This window comes from Rhipicephalus sanguineus, chromosome 6 (genome assembly GCF_013339695.2).
Source record: "Rhipicephalus sanguineus isolate Rsan-2018 chromosome 6, BIME_Rsan_1.4, whole genome shotgun sequence".
Classification (NCBI taxonomy): Eukaryota; Metazoa; Arthropoda; class Arachnida; order Ixodida; family Ixodidae; genus Rhipicephalus; species Rhipicephalus sanguineus.
In genome coordinates this window covers 168,565,622-168,592,551 of record NC_051181.1, presented here as the reverse complement: position 1 = coordinate 168,592,551, position 26,930 = coordinate 168,565,622, and the positions used below count along the sequence as shown (strand labels likewise).

Below are 26,930 nucleotides of genomic sequence, written 5' to 3'. Positions count from 1 at the left end.
CTATCCTGCGCATTTCCAGCTGCAAATCCACTGTGGCGGAAACAGTTTGCGATTGTGGTCGCGGTCACCTGTTCCCATGCGCGCACCAACATGTGCATGGCAGTGAGCAGCGTAATGCCGAAGTCCTTCCTGTCGCCCGCGCACAAAATCATTCTCTCCAGCATGTGACGCCTATAAAAGCACTTGATGTTCCTTATCACACCCTGGTCCATTGGCTGTGGGGCCGCAGTCGTATTTGCTGGAAGGAGCATTAACTTTGTTGCTCTCAGCTCAACGTCGACTTTGTGCGCCGAACAGTTGTCGACGACAAGAAGAACGCGTCTGCCGCCCAGTTCCATTCGCCTGTCGAATTTCAGTAGCCACTTCCTGAATAGGTCACCTGTCATCCAGGCTTTCTTGTTTGCGGCGTACTCCGTCGGCAGTGACCGAATGTTTTTGAAGCACCGTGGCTTGAGTGCTTTCCAATCACAAAAAGGGGGACCTTTTCCGTACCGGTCATATTTGCGGCGACCAGAACAGTGACACGCTCTTTGCTGCGCTTGCCGCCGGCACAGCTGTCTCCCTTGTAGGTGATCGTCTTGTCTGGCTGCAACTTGAAAAATAACGCTGTCTCGTCAGCGTTAAACACATCCTGTGGTGAGTAGCTCTCCAAGTACTGCTGCAGGGTGTCGCTTCTCCAAGTAGCGCATGTTTCGGCGTCCACTTCCTTTGCCTCGCCGGATAACGTGCGGAATACGAGATTGTGCCGCTCCCTGAAACGATGAAACCATCCCTCGGAGGCGACAAAGTCTTCAATGTCCAAGCGCAGGGCAAAATCGGCTGCCTTGGCCATGATGATAGGGCCGCTCAATGCGATACTCTGGGCTCTCATTTCTTTAACCCAGATAATCAAAGCTGACTCCAGTTCCGGGAACTTCGCTGTCCTTAGCCTTTTTCGACTGGCGCCAAAATCCTCGGCTTCATAGGCGTTTTCAATGGCCGTCCTGTTGCGTATGTAGGTTGACAACGTGCTCGGAGGTATGCCGTGCTTCCTCGCAATTTCGTATTTCCTCGAGTTCCCTTGGTCAACCTCTCGCAAAATCTCCACCTTCTCCTTGACAGTCTTCGCGCAGTAGTTTCCCCGCGGCATCTTGCAACTTCGATGCGGAATAAGACGGCTTGACGGCGTGAACGAACAACGTGCTCGAGGAACAAAGTGACGCTGCCGGGTGCGGCCTAGGGCTGCTAGGACTACTCCGCCGACTCCTCAGCGTCCCGCGGGTCCCGCGTATACAAGTGGCGCCAGGCGCTGAGATAGCGGGAGGGCTACGGAAAAAAAAAAATTTTTTCCCTGGATTTTGGAGGCCATACTTTGCTCGCCCTTTGCTCGGAGGCCACTTGAAGCTCGAAAAAACCGGTCGTGCCACCTATCGTTCGGCCGTAAAAGCTTCCACTAGTGTTTGACGATGATGACGCTCGGCGGCGCGCGCTTCGAATTATCCGTAGAGGCGGCAATTTCTGTTCGAATTAACGAATCGTTTTACACATGGTCTCCTATGCACTGCGGACCGGACTGCGGCGACCATTTCGAATTATCCAAAATTTCGAATTAATGAGGTGTGAATTAACGAGCTTTCACTGTATTAAACATTCCAAAGGCATTGAGTGAAAAGCATGCAATTTTAGAGGTCATCATTCGATGCCCACACAAGGCAACTCATGAAGTAAAGTTATCAGAAATAAAACTGATGTCCTTTTTTTAAAGGGTGACATCAAGCTAACTTTATTTGTTTTTCTGACCAAATCAGGTGAAACCATACAGCTTTGTTCAGTTTATTCAGCTGACTTAAAATTTTTGGTTATACTTAAATAGATCAATTAGTTTCTTAGGTAATGGTAATGACCCTATATTGGGTGCTGAAATAATAAAATTATATCTGTTTAACATCTAATTAACACATGCATGGATGCTAGAAGACATAAGGAGTGCAGTGCTGCAAGAAGAGTCATAATAGACCTGTGTTTTCTTTTGAGCACAATGAAGCCCAGTGTTTGTGCATAAGTAATGAGGAACATTTTAAAGTAAAGCCAAGAAAGAAGTGTTCAACAACAAATGACAGGTTTGCTCTGAGAATTGCATTTCCTGCTTATTTATTTTTGTGCTGTTTATACCTTTGCCTATGCTAAGTCTATTAACGCGGCAAAGAAGAAAAATTGCCAGAAGCCATGTTTTGGGGAAATAATAAATAAATAGTTAAAGGGCCCCTCACCAGGTTTGACAATTTTGAGCTGACGAGCGCAATGCATACACTGGGCGTTCACGATCACGCCAGCCAAAGTTTGCAACGCTACGCGCCGCGGAAATGGGTCAAATTTCAAGGTGAACGCTGCTTGCCCTTCCTCTCGCGGGCGCGCGCTTTAGAGAATGAGGGGATGACGTACATGAGAAAATGGCCCTACGTAGATAGTAGTGCTGTGACGTCGCTCCTCTACGCAGACGACTGTGCTCTGACGTCGTCAAAAGTAGCACGTGACACTGCGATAATTATTTGACACGCCATGTGCAGTTTGTGTAATTTGTTGCTTGAATAGATTAATAAAACTTGAGAGAAATAATGAGACACACAAAGGGAATGTGTGCGTCTTTTTCTTTTTTTTTCGTGAATTGCAGCGAGATGTGGGGCTAATGTACCTCTCTTTACCATGCGTTTGTGTTCTCGCGGTTAGCGCATCGAGCAGACGCCAGCCCTGCAAACGAAAGTAATGTTCTGGCGCGTTCGGGCACTCATTATGCTCATTTATTCTACCGCGTCCAAGTAAACGGTAATGCGGCACTGGCTCATGATACCACCACTCTCGTGCCCGTACACATGTCTCAACTTTCATGCCCGTCGCGCAGAAACAGGCAGTACACCACAGAGAACGCCAACAAAACGCCCACGGCCACTAGATAAAAAAAAAAAAAAAAGGTAGCGGCCGTGCAACGCCGCTCGCGTGCTCGGGCACGTCATGCGCACGTGACCATGCATGCACATGACGTGTTCATGCGTATGTGTCAAGTGAAGAGCAGGGAAGGAATTTGGCTTGCTAAGGCTACACAGGGTGAGTGGCAAGGGTTTGAAACTCGCCTCCTCGCATCATGGTTTCGCGCCGCTACAAATTATTGTTTTTCTCAGCTCGTAATGAACCGATTTTAAAAATTCTTGCGGCATACTGCTCTTCATTCGGCACACAACAACTTCCAGCGTCTAACTAAAATTTGCTATGTGGCCTGGTGAGGGGCCCTTTAAAAGTTCATCTATAGCCTTATACAGTGAGCCATATGAGCGAATATAATGGGCACTGAAGTGAGAAACGTTGCAGATTAATGCAAGAGTGGGTATAGATTTTAAAAAATGTGAGCTTCAGAATGATTTTCTTCACCATTTCTGGCCTTCTAAGAAACTTTGGTGTAAGTTCTCACAGTACAATGTTTATGAATGTATTTCAAGCGTTGTACTTGTTGTATTCAGTTTTGGTTTCGTTTTTGTTCCTTCATCCCCCAAGGGGCGCATTTACTCATTGCATATAGACCTTTTTTTCGTGGGTGCCGCCATATTGCCTAGCGGGCGGTGCCGTCTCTGGTCTGGCAACCCACTGGCATGTGCGAAGCTCCGCGTTTGTATGGAAGGTATACGCGCGGCTGCAGTTGCAGCCGGTTTTTTTCGTTGTGGCGCACTAAATCTCGTATCAAGTGATGCGGTCTACGTAGGAAATGAATCTGTGAGGCGGCCTAAAACGGTTTGAATCGTTCAGGGTCAATGATGTTAATATACGGCGACGCGAATGTGTCGCAAGTGGTCGATGTCATATATTTCCGGCAATGTCTGTTGGAAAACCATGTAAATATTTCGACCTGTTCTAGCAGGCCAAACAAGTGCCGCCACTCTAAGCAGATACTTTGAATTTTTTTTCTTGGACTATAATCTTTTAGTTTTTTTGTCATTCACGGTGTGTTTATGCTGTAGCACCGACTACCGCTCGTACATGCGGTTGTGCGTGAGCACACAGTCTCGATTCCGCGGCGCTGATGGCATCTGTTTGTTGCTCGCGAACAGTTGCCTATCTTGTTTCTCAACTTTTCAGTGATCGCTTATTACTCGCTCGTTTATTGCCCACCAGTGTGGACGAAGTTAGAGCTGTTTACGGGGATGTGCTGGCACATATAAAAACGATGCTGATGTTGACATGCCGGCGCGCTTCTTTTTCTTTTTTCTTTTAAGAGTCGTGATATTTTATTGGATTACGGCGGCGATAAGATGAAGATGGTGAGAGAGTTTTTTCTGCCTCGTGAGACACGAAGCGAGCCCGGGCTCGAGCCTTTGATCGGCATCGGAGTTGATTCGCGCTTTTTTTTTTTACTTCATCCACCAGATGTACTGTTTTTGCAAAATTCTTGCTGTCGTTCACAAATCTAAGCAGAAAAAAAATGGCAGTTCAAGAAACACTAGACAAGCGTAACAACGTGGTTTTTGTATCGCGCTTAGAAGAGAATAACTATGTTGTATATCATTGCGCGACTTGTCGGACACGGTTCTTGACCACGTAAAAATTTCTCTTCCTGAGGTAGTTGTACACACGAAGTGACAGAACTCATTTTTTTTTACTATTCGGCTTTCATATGGCTCATCGTACACCCCGCTACATTACGGCAGTTGTAACCTGATGAAAAATATCTCGCCACATCCTTTTCATGTAGCGTTCAGTGAATAATCGGGTTTTAAAAGGCTGGTACGGAGAACAAATTAAATGTATGATGCCGCCGGTTACCCCCTTGCGAAGTGAGGGATTTCTCGTCCGTGCTTATACCGGTATACATCAACTGCAGCGATCACCGTGTTTAGCCAAGCTAGGAAGCTAATTGTTAAACCAAACACATCATGTTAAAATATAATAATAAAACGAAGCGAAAACAACTCAGGTGGCTACTCGAGTGGTACTTTGATGTTTTGCACTTTACTGGACAGGGCCGTACTTGAACGCCTATGTTTGCTCGCAAATCTGGCCATATTTGGAACCCCGTGACTTTCATTAATAATTATGCCTTATCTGATGTTTACTCTTGTTGTATTGCTTCCCTTGTTACTACGTTCTATGAATTTCTGTACTATAGCATTGCATTAACCTGCAATTATTCATTTTCTGTTAAAATTGTGTTCTGTTTATGTTTCCCCCCCCCTATGTAATGCCCATAGTGGGCCCTTAGGGTACTTGAATAATAAATAAATAAATAAATAAATAAATAAATAAATAAATAAATAAAATAAATCCGATTGACATTTGACAGCGTGGAACACTGGGAATTACGGATATATTGCGGTACTTGCTGATTTAGAACCTGTAACGTAACACAAACGATGTACCTTGAAGGGTGCGCACAACCGAAAACACTCCGCGCTTGGTGATGCATGTCGCATACTTATTCAGACAGCAGTTTCCTTTTTTCAGCAGTTGTTAGAACGACCAAAAACGGCGCAGTGGTTTCCCGTTGACCTTGCGCTGGCTGACATCGCAGTAAAGGAGAACAAAATCCACCGGTCGACCTAAAACACGCAAACATTGTTCGAAAACGCCACTCATCCAAGCAGCAGCCCGCACACTCCGCGCCGTCGCGCACGAGCCAGAAAGGAGGAAAGCGCTGGTTGCCAGTCCGGTCCTCCTCGCCCAATGCAACGGTCTATAAACCATGTATCATAGTCAATAAAGGCAGTTCTTGTTCCATTCATCGTGACGGCTGGAGTCTGACTCCCTTCCATAGACATCACATTGGCGACGAAGATGTCGTAAAAGTACCCTGCGCACCGTCCGCGCCTGCCCCAACATGAGTGTCCCCGGGCTCGCTCCGCCGCCGTTCTTCCTTGCGACGCCCGGCCGGCCGCCACTACCATGGGAGCAGTGGGAGCAGATGTTCAACGTCTACCTGGTGGCGTCCGGGGCCGCCGAGTTCACGTCAGCACTACGCAAGGCTATCCTTTTGCATTGTTTGGGGCCGGAGGGCCAGCGTATTTATCAGACCTTACCTGCAGGGTCGACCGCCGCAGCACCACCAGTGCCAAGTGCCGCAGCGCTCGCCATTAAGGACGGGGATAAGTCTGCCGCAGCCACTTCTGACGAATACGACACTGCACTCGTGGCATTACGGCACCACTTTTCGACGTCCTGCAACGTTGTCGTCGAGCGTCATCGTTTTCACCGCCGCCGTCAACACTCAGGCGAGTCCGTTCATGACTTTGTTGCCGCCCTACGGGAGCTAGCGTCACACTGTTCGTTCGTTTCTCAGGATGATGCTCTGCGGGATCAAATTGTTGCCGGCATAGCTTCCAACCGCGTACGTGAACGGTTATTGCTTGAGGGCCCCTCACTTTCGTTCGAAGGCTCGGTGCAAATTGCGCTCCAATTTGAGCAAGCAGCTGAAGAGCTAAAGGAATTTTCTCCTTCGGTCGACAAAGTTTCAATGCAGCGTCGTCGTAAGAAACCATTACATTCATCGCAAAAGAGCAATTCACAGCTGGCAGCTCACTTTCAGCAGAAGCTAACGAAAAGCGCCAGCGGCTCACGTGCGCCGCAGGGGCACCGCCCCCCTGAACGGAACCGAGAACACAGTAGGCGCTCCGCGTCGCCGCATTGCTTCCGATGCAGCTCGCGGGATCACTTCGCATCAGATATGCAGTGCCCAGCGCATGGGAAAAGTTGTTTGTTTTGCGGTCACGAGGGCCACTTTCAAAATGTATGCAACCGCAAACGAGCTCAAGTGCAAGGCAGGGTCCGCGAAATAGAATGTGACGATGATGTATCGTCGTGTAGAAGTACTGAGCAAGTGTTGACTGTGGAACGTTCCGCTCGTAAGGGAATTCATGTAGAAGTGCTGGTTGCGAACGTCAGGCTTACACTTCTTGTTGATTCAGGGTCATCTGTTTCAATTTTGTCAGAGCAAGCATTCCGTCGACATTTTCAGAGCATTTCGCTTCTGCCTGCCCCGCACGTCACATTGTTTGACTATTCCCAACGTTCCATTTGCGTGCTAGGTTGTTTCACGGCAGATGTACAGTTCAAAGGGCGCACCGCGTCACTCTGTTTTTATGTTGTTCGCCGAGGAACTTGTCTTATCGGCCTTGACGGCATTAAAGCCTTAAATCTTCGCATTGAGGGCTCTACTTTCCAGTGCTTACATACGACTACGTCTGTTGCTCCGTGTACATGTGTCAATGACACGTTACCTCGTTCCACTTCCGTTCCACTTCCCAACATTTCCGCACTGTCCAACGCGCAACCCGGTCCAGAAAATCTTCCGCCAGCCTTAGCAAGCGAGTTCGCTTCACTTTTCAGTTCCAACTTGGGCCTTGCTAAGGGGTTCACACATCGGGTTAAGACGCGTCAGGGCGTGCAGCCTGTAACTTCCAAACTTCGCCGTCTGCCATATTCTCTCCGTGCGCCAGTGTCAAATGAGCTTCAAAGGTTACTAAGCCTTGACATCATCGAGCGCATTGATGCTTCCGAATGGGTGTCCCCCATTGTCGTTGTTGACAAGAAAGATGGCAGCATCAGGATCTGCGTAGATCTCCGAGAACCGAATAAGGCTTTGTTCCAGATAGTTTCTCGTTGCCTCACATAGAAGAGCTTCTCCATGCCTTGGTAGGCGCTACACATTTCTCAAAACTCGACTTGGCTTCCGCTTACCATCAGGTTCTCTTGCACCCTGACAGCAGGGACCTAACAGCCTTCATCACTCACGATGGACTTTTTCGATTCAAGAGAGTATGCTTTGGGTTAGCTTCTGCCCCAGCGGCATTTCAGAAGATGATGGCAGTAATCCTTGACCGTTGCCCTGGTGTGTTGTTCTACATTGACGATGTGATCGTCTTTGGCAAGACTGCGGAAGAACACCTCTTGAACCTGAAAACAGCCCTGCAGAAGATCAAGGATGCAGGCTTGAAACTGAACAACAAATGCGTCTTTTACGTTCCAGAGCTCGCATTTCTAGGGCACAAGGTCACTGCACGTGGTATCTCGCCACTTCCTGAGAAGATTGACTCCATAGTTAACACTCCCGTGCCAACCGATGTTGCTGCCCTCCGTTCGTTCTTGGGTCTTGTAGAGTACTACTCGAAATTTGTTCCACGTTTGGTACAAGTGGTCGAGCCTATGAGAGTCTTGCTTCGCAAAAATGAGCCATTCATCTGGTCAGCCGAAGCAGACAACAGTTTCAGAAGGGTAAAAAAATGCTTTCGTCGAACACAGTCCTTCAAATGTTCGACCCGGCGCTTCCAGTCATTGTATCGACAGATGCTTCCGACTGTGGGCTCGGAGCAGTCCTCCAGCAACAAGATGGCCAAGAACTTCGCACAATCGCTTTCGCATCTCGTACACAGTCCCCAGCGGAGAGAAAGTATTCAGTCGGGGAACGAGAAGCACTGGCATGTATTTGGGCATGTGAGCGATGGCACACGTACCTTTGGGGTCGCCATTTTAAAATTCGCACAGACCACCAGGCGCTTGTCTCCTTGCTGTCGTCACAAGGACGTGGAAGACGCCCGCTTAGAATCGCACGCTGGAGCGCACGACTGCTTTGTTATAACTTCACTGTTGAATACCGCAGGGGGTCCACGAACACTGTTGCAGATGCACTTTCACGGCTGCCAGCACCTACCTCAGAAGCAGAGCTTGCAAAGGAGGAAGAAATTGTGTCGCTCGTTGAGCCAGCCTGTGTGGCAAAGGAGAAGTTCAGACAGGCCGTCCTTGACGATGGTTGTCTAGAAACCATCAAGTCCTTTGTGCTGAGTGCCTGGCCACCACAAAAGTCCTTACCAGAAGAGGTGAAGCCATTCTACCTTATTAGAGAGGAACTTTCTGTTGTCGATGATCTTCTACTGCGAGCAGAGCGCCTCGTGGTTCCGTCCTCTCTCACTGCCCAGTTCATTTCCACCGCACATGAGACACATCCTGGTATCACGCGCACGAAAGCGCGACTTCGTGAGCGGTTCTGGTGGCCACGAATGGATAAAGAAGTAGAAACAGCAGTGAAAAACTGCCACATCTGCCTCGAGGCCGATAAATCTGCCAAGACATCACCAGCGCCACTGCAACCTGTTGAATGGCCTGAACGACCATGGCAAAAGCTGGTCTTAGACATTGTTGGCCCCTTGGAGCGCGCACCTCACTACAGCAGATTTGCTATAACGCTTGATTTGCTATAACGCTCCAAGTGGCCAGAGGTATATTTTTGCCGTGAGGTATCCACGAGCACAGTGAAAGACTTTTTAACTGGTGTTTTTGCCCGCGAAGGCTACCCAGAGGGAATCGTTTGTGACAACGGGCCTCAGTTCACTTCCCGGGAATTCATCACCTTTCTGAAAGACAGGGCCATCCGTCTTTTGCATTCATCGGTGTACTACCCCCAGGCGAATGGACAAATTGAACGATTCAACAGGACATTCAAAAACTTTGTTCAAGTTTCATTTCTCGAAGGACGACCCCTCCGACAAGCAGTCATGGACTATCTTGCTATTTACAGGGCTACTCCACAGGCAACCACTGGGGTTGCCCCTGCTGTTCTACTGCATGGAAGAATGTCCAGAACCAGGCTGGACGTCGTTGGCTTCTCAGCACCAGCATTCGCTAAAGACCCGGCTAAGGAATTGGTGCGACTACCTCGTAGGGTCCGGCGTCAACAGCGGAGCAGCAAGCTGTACACAGACAAGAGGAGAGCTGCCAAGGAACCTGGGATAGCTGCAGGCGACATTGTTCGTGTCAGGAAACCATCCGTTCGTTTTAAGGGCGACTCCTCCCTAGCAAAAATCACCCATAGAAAAACCAATAGCCTATCGGATTATTGAACATATTGGTCTATTGGTATCGTATGGGTCTATAGGTGGCGTGCTGGTCTATTCGACCTCTATTTGTTTATTGGTGTGTTTGTCTATTGGCACTCTATTTGCCTATTGTGTTTGTCTATTGGCGTACTCGTAGTATATTTGTCTATTGGCATTCTATTTGCCTATTACTACTGTATTTGTGTATTGGAAATCTACTGGCATATTTCTCTGCTGGGAACTCGTAATTTTGGCATACTAAATAATGGGCATTTGAGGACTGCAACATAGCAGCGCCTGTATAAAATGAACAAATTCTATTTGAAGGGAGGCATGTGCTATATTTATCATTATTACAGGATAACTTCATCACATCGGCGATCTTCCCCGCAACAAGCTTTCCAGGCATGCTGTGCTTCCTTGTCAAATGTGTGCCACTGCACCGCTTCTCTAGGTAGTGCCTGAAAAAAAGAAACAAATATAAAATACCAGGAAGTAAGAAAGAAAATATTTAAATGTGCTACTGAAAGAAAACAAGCATTAGAATAAAAAAATATATGCAGATACTACACACTGTAGAATCGGCATAAGGGGAATTCCGGTGAGCTGGCTGTGGAGCGGAAAAACTAGAACAAACGAAGGGGCTAACTTTTAAAAAAAAAAAAACTATGCCAAGTTCTCAGACTTATTCCATACCAGTTACAATGCTAGGGCCGTGAGAGCTGGGCACATGCAGCGACAAAATCATTTTACGTGGCTAGAGGTAAGTGAACACTGATTTATCGCTCTTGTCCTCGCTGTCCGGTGGGCACGCTGGCAGATGCGCGAATTAGTAGCACAGCAAGAGCAACTTTTACTGACTAGCAAATATATAAAAAACAGTTCACTTACCTAACATCGGCAGGGTATGCGCACCGAAGCAACCACCTTTGCGAGCAGCATCCTGTCAGCACACTCGGTACCACTTACTGCTGTTGAAGTCCGAGACGCTTTTAGCATTGAAACGTTTAACTTCTTTGACGCTCATGGCCGACCTTGCATTGTCGTCGCGATTACACACGTGCGTTTTCGTGCAACCTTCAATAGACACAAACATATAACATTTCTAAGCCTGACTTCGACCACGAACATGCCGCAACACACACTCGAGTCGTGACTCGGCCGAAAACATCCGCTGCGGCTGTGGCTGGCTGTAGTCGGCTCGCTTGCTGGCTGGCGCTCGTGCCGTGGCCGCACCACAAAAACAAGATTTTATTTTTTGCTACTGTATTGCAATATGTTGCTCTATTTCCAACCCCTCGAAAATATTCAGCTGCTGACACATTGGAAGGAAGGTTATGGAAAGCGTAGCGAACCGATATTTCAGCTGCAAAAAGAAAAATAAACTAGAAGACATACAGCGCCCTCACGCGACAGCTATTATCTTCAATTAGCTTTTTTGGCAAGCCTGTATCACTTTGGTTGGTTGCTCGTGATTTTGTTATCGTTATCGTGTTTCCGCATGTTCCGAACTTCAGATATTTCTGGTTTTTTTTTTTTTTTTTGATGCGCATTAAGGGTGAGCCCGCAGGTACAGTAACCTGCGGCAGCGAACGCGATGTTCACCGTCGTAAGAAGTGCAAGCGCTCGAGCGAGCTTGCACTTGCAACCTACCACCTACTACTTACAACGGCGACGAAAAAAACGCGAACAGCGCTGTTCGCATTTGTCTTCTCCGCGCTCTTAGCTTGGCGACAATAAAAAGACGCTAGTCTCGTGAATTTATCATAGATAACTTCTCTTATTACCAGCCAGGCTACAACTGTTTCGAAAAGTAATGCGACCAGCGGAGCTGGTAGATGCCGTACTGTTCACGCTTGTTTCCATAGAGTGCTGTCGAAGAATCGCAATAGCCCACCGGCTGAAAAGAACGATGTATACATTATATGCACACATTCAAGCAGGAAGTGACGACTTCTACCTTACATGTTGACTTCGCTTATTTTATTAGCAGCTTATTTTTCCCACCCCGTTTGCACCATGCATGGATAGCAGAGTACAAATTGCTGCCTTTACAAGAACATTGAGTACCCAAAACTGGGTACTCAATGTTCTCGCGTTCCCTTTTCAACTATGATCACTTTCTCTTTCTGGAAACCTGTCTTTTTTTCGGGTTTATCCCACAAATATAATGCATAGCCATAACCTTGAGTACAGAATGAAATTGCACAAATATGCAGGCGTCTGTGCAGGCCCGTAGCCAGGAATTTTTTCGGGGGGGGGGGGGGGCACTTGCTGAAAGCCTTGACTATTTGAGAAAAACGCCTATTTTCAATATTTATTTTCGGTAAAACACCATGTATCATAAAAATTTCGGGAGGGGGGCCGCCCCCCTCCCCCTGTCTACGGCGTCTGTGTAATTATTTTGGTGAGATTTTTGAAAAATATGGCTGCGATATTTTGGAACACTGTTATGTAAAACAGCTGCCACTTTGCTCAAATACTGAACAAATCAAAAACTGCCTTTTGGCTGAATTCGCTACTGCATGACCCTGTAAGTGAATTAAATACATATAGGTGGCCTTTTAATACCATGCATAACCCTGTGACTTTGGTGGCAATTCACACCTGCTAGTTCTATAAATGACAAATAGCTGCTATTTATTGGTTCTGTAGGTGACAAATAGACGTCGCCTATTAAAGCCTATTGGTGCCTACTGGTTCCATAAGTGACGAATAGCTGCCACCTATTGGTACTAACATTACCTGTTGGTTCCATTGGTGACAAATAGATGTCTCCTATTATACCCTATTGGTGCCAATTGGTTCTATAAGTGACAAATAGCTGCCAGCTATAGGCACCAATAAAAAATTTATTGGTCCTATCGGTGACAAATAGATGTCGTCAATTGGTCTCTATTGGTGACAATAGAATTCTAATTAGACCTATAAAGCTCCAATAGAGCACTTATACAACAAATAAGATTTTTCTATAAGACCAATAGAAAATTCTATTGGCATTTTTGCTAGGGCTCTTTCTCTTCACCAACTAAAGTGTTGGAAAGGAAGGGACCTGCTTCTTACAGGCTTGAAGACGTCCGTACGTGGAATGCCTCCAAGCTTTCCAGGGTTCCAGAGGGGGGTGATTCCCACCAGTCGCAGCTACCTGTGCCGCAGTTTCGAGTTTCGGTGCCACAGCCTGCCGGGCTACAACCTGCCGTATCGGATCCGCCTCCTGCTGGCGTACTGCAACCTGCCGTGCCGCAGCCGCAGTCTCCTGGCGTAATGCAACCTGCCGTGCCGCAGCCGCAGTCTCCTGGCGTAATGCAACCTGCCGTGCCGCAGCCGTAGTCTCCTGGCGTAATGCAACCTGCCGTGCCACAGCCGCTGTCTCCTGGCGTAGTGCAGTCTCCTGTGCTGCAGCCGCCTTCTGGGACGCAGTCGCCATCTTCTGGGGTACTGCAGCAGCCAACCTCAGCAGTACACCATTCAGAGCGGCCGACCCGAAGGCGCCGGCCACCAGCCTGGCTTCAAGACTATCAGACCAACTTTTAGTTTACGGTCTGAAATTGTGCTTATTCTGTACTATGTAAATAAGTAGAGTAAATACTTGGGTTTTTTGCTACTAATACGTACTAACAACTAACCACTAAAAATAAGGGGGGGGGAGTATGTTGTATTCAGTTTTGGTTTCGTTTTTGTTCCTTCATCCCCCAGGGGGCGCATTTACTCATTGCATATAAACCATGTATCATAGTCAATAAAAGCAGTTCTTGTTCCATTCATCGTGACGGCTGGAGTCTGACTCCCTTCCATAGACATCACAGTACTATATGGTATCATTTGGTGGCCTGGATTAAGTTGCCCTATCTGTATCCAAATATAAAGGAGAATGAAATATAATCTGGACAGCTCACGACAGAAATGTGAAAGGTGGTTTTCAAAAATAGTCGTTTAGAGGCCGCGAGGAAAAAAGAGTGTCATGCACTTGTGAAGGAGTCGTTTGCAGCGCTCTTTTTTTTTCTGTGTGCGTTGCTTTGACCGCTGCTTTGCTCCACATGTGTTGTGTGTAAAGCTTGTTCAATAAATTGTTCCATTGAAGGCCTTGTCCTGCCTTAGCTCTTTTGTTCTTTCTGCGGCTTATCTGCGAGCTCGATCATTCTGTGTGGCCTTTTTCAGCTATGAGCCCTCCACGGATGGCCTCTGGTGCCAGGACATTGTGCTTCACAACCAGAGGGCTCAATTCCTGAGCTGCACTTCACGAATGGACAAGCACCTCTTCTGGATCAAGGTGGGCCCCCTTTTGACAATAACCTTTGCGAAATCCTGGCTTGTTAGAGAGGTAGTGAGAACATCCATTATTTTAGGGCATCCTTTCATTTCGGCTTATACTAGTTACTGGGCCAGTGACCTTTTTTGTAGATTGCCAGTTGAATGGGTTGTGCCCCTCCAGGGACAATATGTAGCTTGTGCAATAGGTTTTGCATCTGTAAACATTTTAGCATGTGTCTTACCATGATAACAGACTAGTGCTTTAATATTTGTCTCAAAAGTTATATACTTTCATTGGTGAATGCAAAAAGTGTGGTAAATCGAAAATGTAATTGGTTTTTCTTATGTGTGTGTGAAAACCATAGCTTCTAAAAGCTCAAATTAAATGACTGCATGAAAGAAGAACACAGGACGGTGGGCTGTCGCTTAGTGCGTTTTGAAGCTGTACCAAATGGGACGATCTCAGTGTGAACACAATGTGGTGCAGTTGAATCTCCCTATGATGCAGTTTATAAATTGGCACTTTGTTATATGAAAAGTTTATGCACCTTTTATGCAAAGTGCAGTTGATGACTAATTTAGGACAACTTGTACATGGATGGAAGCATAATAACTGTCTGAAGTAGAGGTAGTTCATCAACAAGGAAAACAGTTACTAATTTTGTTGAATTTGAAAATGGGCAACCATTTTTGTGTTTTAATGATGTGTGCAAGTATTCACCATCCTTGGCCCTTCGCGACCATGGAATGAGGATATCAACGAGAAGAGATGTTGTTGTTAGGGGGCCATAGTATAGGTGGCAAGAAGACACACTAGGAATGTAATGGCAATTAGGATGCTTAATGCCCAGGGGTGAGACGGCTGAAATCGATTTGGGAGCAGCAAACTTTCAATTTAGGAGCAGGAGAACTTTGTTTGGGAGCAGTTAGCGGCATTTATTATGTCGTTTTTGGAGCTTGAAAAAACAAATTTCTAGCAACTTGGAGGAACAAGCACATATTTTAATCGGCTTAGAATACACATAACATTCAAACAGCCTTTGGAGAAAGCTTTTTTAAACAGATTATCACCAGGTATGAACTACACTACCTCTTTACAATCCACGCAATTTATATAACCCGGGTAGCAACATATGAAATAGATGAAAAAAGTTTTTCCAACTAGGTTCACTTTACATTTGAAAATAAGAAAGAAAAAACATCGCACTTCTCAAATAATAAAAAAAAACTGATTGCATAAGAATTGTAGTCACATAGCAGTAGATCTTTGCTTTAGATAAGCAATACCATTTAACAGGTTGCTGCTGTGACTTCCTGTTGGTCTGCTTGTCAGTGTTCCCCTTCGTGGGGGAGCGCAAAGTCTGCCCTGTACTGCCCATACTTTGACTTAATCGGGATTGGGGGCGCTGCGATGAACCTTCGCCCTCCCTGAGTACCCCATCACAATAAAACACCTTCAGCTATCTGCTTGGCCGCGAGGGTGGCGTAGTGTCAAGTGTACCACACGATTTTAATAGGTGATAACAAAAGCGCGCTGCACCACCGTTCGCTGCCACCTCGTGCAGGACCGCCTTCAAGAATGGGTCGCGAGCGGCGAGAAACGTTACCGCTCGGACACTTAAGTCGTCAAACGCGCGCGTGTACGATGCTGCAAGCGTAGCGCCGTTGTAAGCGTAATAGTTTCGAAACGCTCCTTGATGCCGCCATCATGTGCTATAGGACGGTCGTACGAGAGAGCCCGAATCAGCGCTGCGGCAAACGAGCAAACAAAAAAAGGCTTTGTCGTGCGCACTTGAGGCACTATTTACAGCGGCACTGCATTTATTTCCTCCTTGGCAGCGTCGGCGCAAGCCAGGAGATGCAAATTGGAACTTGGGGGTTAGTGCCTACTACCATTTAATGCATAGTTACGCCGCGTTCACGGCAGGTATGTTTTAACGAGGTTAACGCATGCAGCCGAAAATATTTGCTCTATCCACACGAAAAATACTCACCTTTGCTCATTGCGGGAGAACACACGCAGCAGCGTCGACATCAAAACCGTAGCTAGCAGAGGAACAAGCTATGCACAATAAAGAAACCGAGAGTGAACAACCCCGCTACGCGCTACGTATGCCACTCGATAGTTTTCGCTACGCGACAGTTGACAGTAGCACCAGAACACTCAGCCTACCGAGAAGCAGCAAGCTAGCAGAGCTACAGCGCATTTGGGGGGAGGGGGGCACATATATTTACAACCGCTCAGAGGCGATTATCGCAGCACTATGGAAGCCTCCATTACAAAGGCGCATAGAAGGACACGCTTGGGCACGTTAACGTGTTCTGCGAACGTATCCCTGACGCTGCTTCTAAAGTTACGTTTTCCCACGCTGAAACTGATGCGGGCTTGAAAAATCTTGCCTGTGAAGCTGTTTCGGTGCAGTGCGGTGCAGTTCGGCGCAATTTTTGCAATTTTTATGCTTTTGGAGCAGCTTGGCGCAGGAAAACGGAATCGTATCAAAAATGCGCAATATGCGCAGCTGTCTCACCCCTGAATGCCACTTCCCACTTTTTCACAACAAATTGTGTTTCCAGATAGTCTCGGGCATCGGGCTGCACAAATCCATTTGGCTCACTGGCTGTGTGCCATTTTTTAATAGCAAAAAATGAATCTTTTAAAAAGACTTTAGCCATGGTGAAGAAGTTGCAGTCACTGACCAAGTCAAAGTGAAAAATGCACAAAAGACGTGTCAGGACCCGTACGGGTTCCTCGATCCCACTAAAACAGGCTAGAGCTTTGAGCCGCTTTTTATACCAAATTAGTGAAACCAACAGACAGTTAAGCCAAGGGAAGCATAGAGGACATGCTTTGTAGACAAGGGAGCATCCTCTGTTGTAGCTCAAATGGTAGAGCATCGGACACGTAATTTGAAGGTTGTGAGTTCGAATCCCACCGATAGAAATGGTGATTTCTCGTCCGCTTTAATTCCTTTCAATTTAAAAGAGAATCCTTACACTACAGCTAAGAAACCACAAATGGTGTCCTTGTCACGCATTTCAGGTGGCCCGGTGCGATGGACTCAGTCAAAGACTCGTTTATTGGCAAACAACACTTATCACACAAAGCCACGGCACTCCAAACATATATATACAAAGAAAAAACAAGTAACAATACGCAAACTCAAACTATCTCTTCAATCTAAGCAATAAATCCTTCTCACAGTCCTACCTCCTGCTAACATAGCTTCATCAGTCTAGCATCGAGATCGCTGCTTCGTTGCACCGCTCTTACTTGATTCTTTCGACACCGCAACACCGCTGTGCTTAATTCCAGTCATCGTCGATCTCCTTCGCGATCCGCCTTCGACTATCTTGTGTGACGAGTTAGCCGTCGCCTGTCAACAGAGGTCGTCGTCCACCGAGGCTTGACTGCAGACCCCTTAGGCCTAACGTCGTCGTCGGTTCCTTCGCTCCGCATGGCGTTCCATCGCTCACGTGGCCCTCCGGGGACTGCACTCGGTGGCTTGCTTCGGGAGGGGTCTCGCGCCGGCAACGTCCGTACTTGCGGGGCGCGGCCACTACATCGCCGAGGTGCCTTGCCCGAACGTCGTTGATCTCGCCGGCCTCACCTCGGGACGCCCGCGTCACCGTCCGCAGACCCGAACGCCCGTCGCTGCCGTCGCGTCTGCTGGCGATGCAACCTTCCTCTGCCGATCCCACGAATACAATGCCAGCTCATTGCTCTTTGTCCTCCTTCATGGCTCAGTTCGCGTGCCTCGAGCTCTGTGGAATATTCCAAGCACGCGCTCGTGCCGCTTCGAATGTCTTGAGGACTTTGTCGTCATCGTTTTCCCGCCGCCTGGCTCTCACTCATGACATACGCCACCATTTCGAAGAGTTTTTTCCCAAAAAACTGCTTTTCTATGTCCTGAACTTGGGGTGTAACTTATAAATTGTGTATGCTTGCTTTGAACTACACTGAGCACATACTGTTGACTGATGACCGCCACAACTCACAAAACTCTGACCACTACACAGTTGCGGAAACGCTACACAAGACTCTGCCAGTACTCACAGTTCACATTGTTCCAAATAACCTTGTCTAAAACACACTTGCGTAAGTCCGCACCAAACTGTAACTCTCCATGCGAAACAACTTTTACTAAACCCCCACCTGACTCTTTTTCATTGCATGTCCAGGACTGAAACATTTCACACTTCTTCTAAGTCTTCTTCTAACATTGCGCGTCTTTCACAACTTTATTTTGCGTCTTCGTACTGCGCGCCTTCGGGAACGCCCACAGCAAACGCTGCCTTCATTTCTGCTTTTAACAATCATCAAACACGTCATCCATACTACTCTTCTGGGGTGCGTCCTAACTACACGTTTTCGGCTGAGCATTGGCACAGCTCTTTTAGCACCCGTGTATCTGTAACTAGTTTTGGGGGCGGTTTTCTTTCTACTTTGCTTTAACTGAGAGACACCGTGAGTGTCAGCAAAGCCAATGAACGTCACACTCTTCGGTATAAACCTCCCTGGTGCATGCCCCATGCTTGTTTCTTCAAGATAAGTAAGTTTGAGTGGTGGAATACTCTCCTGTTCAGCCAGTTCTGCAACGACTGGCTCAAGTGCGATCGTTTCCTCCGGTCCCTGATTTACACTATTGACGTGCCATGCACTAACAATTTCAAAATTGCCACTACGTGTCGTATCTAAGATCTCCTTTTCCTCGCTAATTGCTAGCCCGCTTTCCTTTACACAGCTCCCACGGTCGTTAGTAATCTATCCAGCATGATCGCAGCTGTCAACATCAGGACATCTAAATTCCCGAGGTAAATCCCCCCTTGGCATTCCTACGTCCGGTCTAACGTCTGTGGCTTTTGCCGTCATTTTGCGCTCGAGCTGTTGCTTCTGTTTAGCATGTGCTTCACGTGCTTCAGCGCATTTTACCTCAAGTCTAGCTTCAAGCTCTTTTCGCGCAAGCTCCCTCTCATTTCGAGCACGCTCTTGCTCTATTCCAAGAAACTCCAACGCCTCTTCTTTTGAATAAGCTCGGTCTCTCGCTAAGCTCAGAATCTTGACGAAGTCCATCGCCAGAGCTCCGAAATCCGTAACGGGCAGGAAATTGAATCCTGGCAGGCTCGCCAATTGTCACGGATTCGGGTTGTTGCGAACAATGGATTCAAACAGGACTCTGTTAACGGCAAAACAACATTTAATGAACACATGCACAGCACTCAAGAAATACAAATAATATACAAAACAAATACCAAAAACTGCAAATTCAAACTAAAGCTACGAACCAGCCGCACTACTAACAAAACCGTCCTAGTTAAACTAAGGCCTTAGTGCTGCTCATGATTCGGGTTAACCTTCATGATGAAAGGGCTGACCTTACTTGGCCCAGCTGATGCACTTCTCATCAAAGTCCGCGATCGGTCGAGTTGTGTCCCAGTCGTTGATCTCGACGGTCTTGACGACCGTGGCCGTCCTTGCCGCTGCCGAATCGTCGTCCGTCGTCGTCATCACATGACGTTGTCGCTGACGTGGCGGGAGCAAGGAGGTTTAAATAAAACTTGCTGGAGTGGAGGCTGCCTATACTTACCAATGGGCCGCAGTGAAGCCGCGCCGCGCGCGCGGCGGCCATCTTGCCATAGGCAAGAAACGGGAGCCAAAGCGCACCCGCCGCGCTGACCGCGTCTTTCCGCCGTGGTTTTTAATGGTTATAATGGCAAACATGGAGAAGCTGTCAAGAATAAGAAGCGAAATCGCAGATAAGAATGCGGTCAGTTTTATTCTGTTTCTTTTGGCGTTTTCCTTGCAAGCATGCACACCGAAGGGCCTGTATCACTGTTTTTTTTTTTTAATAATTATCCTCGTAAGAGCAGACGTCACTTCTCGGCATTCATTTTCCTGTTTATTTCGTTCGTCATGTGACGGAGTCTTATGCATATATGGAGTTCGGCCACTTTCTTTGAGCGGAATATAAATGTGGGTCCAAAGCACCACACTCGATATGCTCATCGAGAAATATATTCGTCAAGGCTTGAAAGCCATCTCTTTTCTCAAGACAAGCTCAAAATCTCCAAAAAGAATAGTTTTGGCTTTGCATGGACGTGCTTCAAGGGCATTCAGCTTGCAGTTGACACTATTTCAATAGATACAGCTTTTTCGATACTATTTCGTAGGCTCGGCCACTCTCTCTTACCCTGTCAATGAATCAATTAAAAACGCCCAAGTGGCATAAGCATAAGCGTGCGCAGGGTTCCCCTTCAGGGGGGGCGAAGGTTCGTCGCAGCGCCCCCCTCCCTATTATGTCAATGTATGCGGCTGCCTTTGCGCCCCTCTTCTCGCCCCCCCCTACAATGTATAGGGCTGACTTCGCGCCCCCCCTTCTCGCCCCCTTGCCTCCCCCCCCCCCCCCCCCCCCGCGCACGCCTATGGGCATAAGTCATAAGTTTAAGCCAACGAGCATAGTCTCATCATGTATTCCAGTTCCAAAGCCCGCATATCTAACCGTTTAGTCGCCCACAATCTCAACATGTTTTCTCATTTGTCATCAACAATCAAAGTACAGTAGAGTTTTTGTGCGGCATTGGGCTAGCTTTTTTGAAACAGTGACTCATCTGTGAAGCCAGCATTTCCTGTGATGGAATTCTGTACACCGTTCTCGTATAGAGCGCTCTGCTGACAGTGCGCGATTAAACTTTGTGCGTACATACTCGTAAGCTGATGGAGAATAGAAGCGCAGCGTTAACGCAAAACGCCCGCAGCTCGGATGGAATACGTGCCTTTCTGGTCTTTTCGTGCCTTAGGGGCTGCTGTATGTATGGGGGAAGGCTGCAGTGAACATCGCCCTACCCTACTCAGACATGAGCTTTTGATCCTTGATCTCCTTTATTATCGTTTGAGGATCGAGCCTCGCTCTTTTTGGTTAGTGTGCAATTTTTCTGCTGCAGAATTTTCATCTTGAGCTGTTTTATCTCTTATTGGAAAAGATGAAGCATTTCTTCGTAATGCTGCCATATAGGTGATGCAACTGTCACATCTTCAACAACTTTTTTCAATTTGAACGCATCTAATGGCCGGAGTACCCCTGGGCGATCGGAATTAGGTCGCTTTATTTGCAGCTGGAAAGAGCACTGCACAGTTCAGACCTGCTGGTTTTACTCGATCGCTGCACTGCATAAAGCAAATACAAATATAACGAAAAAAATGCACGAATGTAAGAAAAAACAGGTCCTTGTATATTGCCCAAATGACATTACTTAACCTCGTACAGTGAAAGCTCGTTAATTCACACCTCATTAATTTGAAATTTTGGTTAATTCGAAATGGTCGCCGCAGTCCGGTCCGCAGTGCATAGGAGACCATGTGTAAAACGATTCGTTAATTCGAACAGAAATTGCCGCCTCTACGGATAATTCGAAGCGCGCGCCGCCGAGCGTCATCATCGTCAAACACTAGTGGAAGCTTTTACGGCCGAACGATAGGTGGCACAACCGGTTTTTTCGAGCTTCAAGTAACCTCCGAGCAAAGGGCGAGCAAAGTATGGCCTCCGAAATCCAGGGAGCAATTTTTTTTTTTTCCGTAGCCCTCCCGCTATCTCAGCGCCTGGCGCCACTTGTATACGGGGGACCCGCGGGACGCTGAGGAGTCGGCGGAGTAGTCCTAGCAGTCCTAGGCCGCACCCGGCAGCGTCACTTTGTTCCTCGAGCACGTTGTTCGTTCACGCCGTCAAGCCGTCTTATTCCGCATCGAAGTTGCAAGATGCCGCGGGGAAACTACTGCGCGAAGACTGTCAAGGAGAAGGTGGAGATTTTGCGAGAGGTTGACCAAGGGAACTCGAGGAAATACGAAATTGCGAGGAAGCACGGCATACCTCCGAGCACGTTGTCAACCTACATACGCAACAGGACGGCCATTGAAAACGCCTATGAAGCCGAGGATTTTGGCGCCAGTCGAAAAAGGCTAAGGACAGCGAAGTTCCCGGAACTGGAGTCAGCTTTGATTATCTGGGTTAAAGAAATGAGAGCCCAGAGTATCGCATTGAGCGGCCCTATCATCATGGCCAAGGCAGCCGATTTCGCCCTGCACTTGGACATTGAAGACTTTGTCGCCTCCGAGGGATGGTTTCATCGTTTCAGGGAGCGGCACAATCTCGTATTCCGCACGTTATCCGGCGAGGCAAAGGAAGTGGACGCCGAAACATGCGCTACTTGGAAAAGCGACACCCTGCAGCAGTACTTGGAGAGCTACTCACCACAGGATGTGTTTAACGCTGACGAGACAGCGTTATTTTTCAAGTTGCAGCCAGACAAGATGATCACCTACAAGGGAGACAGCTGTGCCGGCGGCAAGCGCAGCAAAGAGCGTGTCACTGTTCTGGTCGCCGCAAATATGACCGGTACGGAAAAGGTCCCCCTTTTTGTGATTGGCAAAGCACTCAAGCCACGGTGCTTCAAAAACATTCGGTCACTGCCGACGGAGTACGCCGCAAACAAGAAAGCCTGGATGACAGGTGACCTATTCAGGAAGTGGCTACTGAAATTCGACAGGCGAATGGAACTGGGCAGCAGACGCGTTCTTCTTGTCGTCGACAACTGTTCGGTGCACAAAGTCGACGTTGAGCTGAGAGCAACAAAGTTAGTGTTCCTTCCAGCAAGTACGACTGCGGCCCTACAGCCAATGGACCAGGGTGTGATAAGGAACATCAAGTGCTTTTATAGGCGTCACATGCTGGTGAGAATGATTTTGTGCGCGGGCGACAGGAAGGACTTCGGCATTACGCTGCTCACTGCCATGCACATGTTGGTGCGCGCATGGGAACAGGTGACCGCGACCACAATCGCAAACTGTTTCCGCCACAGTGGATTTGCAGCTGGAAGTGCGCAGGATAGTTGTGACGTCGACGTGGACGGGGCTGAGGAGCTCATGCCAGTGGCATTGCGCGACACTCTTCGGGGCGTACGTTTTGCCGATTATGTTGAAGCTACACCGGTGCATCGGTGTGTGGTGCCCTGACTGATGAGGACATTATCACTCAAGTAGCCGGTGCGCAGCCTGTTGCTGAAGAGCCAGAAGGTGAGGAAGACGAAGATGACGAAGCGCCTGTGCGCCCGTCAGCTTCTGCGGTGATGGAGGCACTTAATGTGGCGCGTCTCTTCTTCAGCTTTGAAGAGGGTAAAGAGGATTCCCTGCGCCGCGTCCGCGCGCTGGGACAGAGAGCCGCAGCTGTGGCATTCAGAGAAAAGAAGCAGATGGTCATCACCGACTTTTTTGGCCAATAAATATTTTTCGTGCCCCCACCCCCGAAATCCACCCATTTTTGCTCACTTTCATTATTTCGAATTTTGTTTAATTCGAAATTGCTCAGCGTTCCCGTGGAATTCGAATTAACGAGCTTTTACTGTAGTTGTGAGCTACCCTTTTATAGCACGAACAGGGCAACCGATAACGAAATCTCGCCTATTTATATACAGTAGACTCTCAGTAAACGGAAATCTGTTAAACGGAACTGCTGCTTAAATGGAACAACTGACTCCGATATGATTGGTTTCGTACATGAATTTGCACCCCTGTTCACCTCTCAGTAAACGGAACTCCTGTTAAATGGAACACATTTTCCTGGTCCCTTCAGGTTCCGTTTAATGAGAGTCTACTGTAATTTCAATGAATAGCAAGCGGTGCGTTATTTTCCTATTCGCGCTCCGCACCAGTGGTATCAGCAAGCACAAGAATGTGCATCACTGGGTTTTGCAAGTGCTTTACAAATGCGTCAAGCACAGCTAGTCGAAGAACTCCCAGGTCGCAGCCTAGTCCGGTCGAAACAATTTGGCGAAAAGTGCCTCTAACATATGCGATCGCCGTCTTTTGGCTTCCAGACTTCCCGTCAAACAGCCTGCCCCGACGTGCTTCGAACATTTGAGTCCTTACGAAACCGGTTAGGAAAAAAAGAATGACCGTCAAATGTGAAATTGGAGACAGATTGCGGGCTGTCAGCATATGTTCCGGCATATAGAGAAGTTTTCATCGAGCTCGAAATGTTCTGCTTACGACTGAAACTTCATCCCAGAGTACCTTTTCGCTCGATTTATACAGCGGTACGCAACACACAATGTATCCAACAACGTCCGGAAGCCACCACGCCAGAGAACAGCTAGAACATCTATGCGGCCGCTGCAGCATGCGTTGCGGAAGGCGCGCTTTCTGCCTATGGCAAGATGGCGGCACGCGGCTTCAGCTGAGGGGCGCCTCCTCCACTCCAGCAAATTTTATTTTAACCTCCTTGGGCGGAAGGCTGCGGGATTAGGCCTATCGGCGGTCGCTGATGCCCGGTGCTAAGAGCCGACGTGGCCCACCGGGGACTGTCTTCGACGGCTTGCTTCGAAGGGGGCTTGCGCCAGGAACTTCGGTGATGGCTGTGCGCAGTTGCCGCATCTCGAGACGCCTCACTCGAACTGGGTCGAGGTCCCAGGCCACCTCTCGGCACGCCCGTGTCACAGGCTGCCGAGTCGAACTCCTACCGCTCCCGTCGCCAGGGCGCTTGCTGGCGAGACAACCTTCTCCTGGCAAGTCCACGTAGACAATGCCAGCGCGTCATTGCTTGCGTCCCGATCACAGCTCGGGTCACACGCCTCCGGCTTCTCCACGCTATGGTGAGCGCGCTCGCTCCGTTTCGAACGTTTCATCATCTTCTTTCTTGCGAAGGGCTCTTTCTTACTCATGACAGTCCTCTATGCTTTCCTTGGCTTAATTGTCTGTCGGTTTCACTAGTTGTGTATAATACAGAAAAAAATGAGCCCCTCGGATGACTATTCCCCTTCTTTCTATATCAAAATATGACATAGTGAATGAGTGCAGTTAGCAGGCAGGTTTCTGTCAGTCCTGTTGATAGTCCCGAGGAACGCCTTCCTTGCAGACGACGTGACCCAGTATCGTCAACTGGCGTACTGCAAAATGACACTTTTTGATGTTAAGTTGAAGACCAGCTAAGGGGAGGCACGTCAAACTCTCACGAATGCAGACAAGGTGAGTAGGGAAGTACCTAGAAAAGATTGCGATTGTGATGAGTAAAGGAGGGGCACGAGGCGCGTGCCGAACGTGGAAGCGCTGCGACGGTGCGCGAGAAGCAAAAGGTCACCCGATGGCACGCGCACCAGCCACGTCGACACAGAGGATTGGCCAGATAGGGGCTCGTGGCATGCGACCCGAGCCGTGATGGGGAACGACGAAGGATGATCGTGGCACTGTGCTGTGGGGTGCCGGACGGAGAAGATCGAGGAAGGAGCAAGCGTCGCACCCGCGGCGAAACCGGCTGGTACTCGGTTCTGGAGGTGGTGGCACGCAAGGCCCGGGGAGTGGCCGTAGACCTTGGAAGGCTCCAAGCGAGGCTGCCCGGACACGTCGCCCCTCAATACGGCAGTTCCGGGATCGCCAGCAGCCCTTCTCTTCTCGGCAGGACGGCTGCAGACCACAGTTCAGTCAAGGAGGTGCCTGTCACCTGTGGAGTCCTGAAGCAAGGGACCAAGGCCCAGTTAGGCCTGACCTCGACGGACCGAGGACGGAGAAGACTACTGGGGACGCACGCGACGAGAGCAAGCAGCAGGCTGGACGAAGGCAACCGACGGTGAACTCGGAGGACTACTGAAGACGTTGGCGACGGTCTCGACGAGAGATTGACGCAACGGGAACATCGAGTCGTCGCGACGAGCTGTAAGAACGTTCTATTGTCACAAGGCCCATAGTGGCCAGACTGAGTTGGAGAGTTATCTAAGCCTAGCTAGAACGCATTGTTTAGCTAGTTGCAATTCTAGATATCAACTGAGATTTTGAAGAATGTAAATAGGGTTTTGTTTGAATTGTTCAGTGTCTGTAACGCTTTTTTATGTTATCTTTTTGCTCATTATAAACTTTGTTGTTGTTTGCCGTCCTACCACGGTCTCCTGTGCCCGTCTCACTCTCTCCCGATCCATTATTGGAAGCACCCCCAAGATAATCGTGACAACGATGTCGTCAAGGTAGCAAAGGCAGGTGTTCCACTTGTAGCCGTGAAGGATGTTGTCCATCATCCGTTCGAAAGTAGCTGGGGTGTCGCACAATCCAAAGGGCATGACATTAAACTCTTAGAGCCCATCAGGAGTGATGAAAGCAGTCTTTGCACGATCGGTGTCAGCCATCGGTACTTGCCAATAACCCGAGCGTAAATCTAAAGGCAAAAAATATTCTGCCCTGTGTAAGCAATCAAGAGCATCATCGATGCACGACAGTGGGTACACATCCTTTCGAGTAATCTTATTGAGGCAGCGATAGTCGACACAGAACCTTATAGACCTCAGGAGCTGGTATGGCGGCACCGCTGCTCTCGCCCTCTGTCGGGCCAGCAGCGCACTGTTAGGAGTGTCGCCTACGTGCCTGTCTGCATGTTTCACAGTGATGGCGACGGTTGCGGCGGTTGCGATTCTCTAAGAACGGCAACCGTAGTTCTTTTCTTTTGTCTGTGTGTAATAATACTAACTTGTGCTAACTTATGTTTACTTGTGTTTTTCTTCCTGTCTGAAAAACCTCTCAAACGGCAGCTGTTTAAAGCTGTAGCCAAAAAAACAGCATGCAGCGAGTCTTGTTAATGTAAGCATTCAACAGAACCCTACCAGCAAAATTTGCTTGGCCCAAGCATGGTAAATCATCAGTGGCCAAGCTGTCCATGAATGGAAAGTTATTGGAGGCCAAGCAAAATATGAGCTTGGCAGATGTGACAAGCCTACCATTGGCCAAGCAAAGGAAGGCCGTGCTTGGCAAATCATTGCAAACACCTCTTGCCATGGTTGGCACTGTAGTGGAACACCATGCAATAACCAAGCATGTTCTATATA

General features: G+C 48.2%; 1 protein-coding gene across 1 annotated transcript in view; it reads left to right on the top strand.

The window, feature by feature from the left end:
- The window catches only part of LOC119397704 (intermembrane lipid transfer protein VPS13A), a 1,038,245-nt gene that overhangs the window by 646,718 nt on the left and 364,597 nt on the right, over positions 1–26,930 (top strand). The window contains exon 51 of the mRNA XM_037665124.2: positions 13,986–14,097. Coding sequence (XP_037521052.1) covers positions 13,986–14,097 — 112 coding nt within the window. The remainder of the gene's footprint in view (positions 1–13,985; positions 14,098–26,930) is intronic.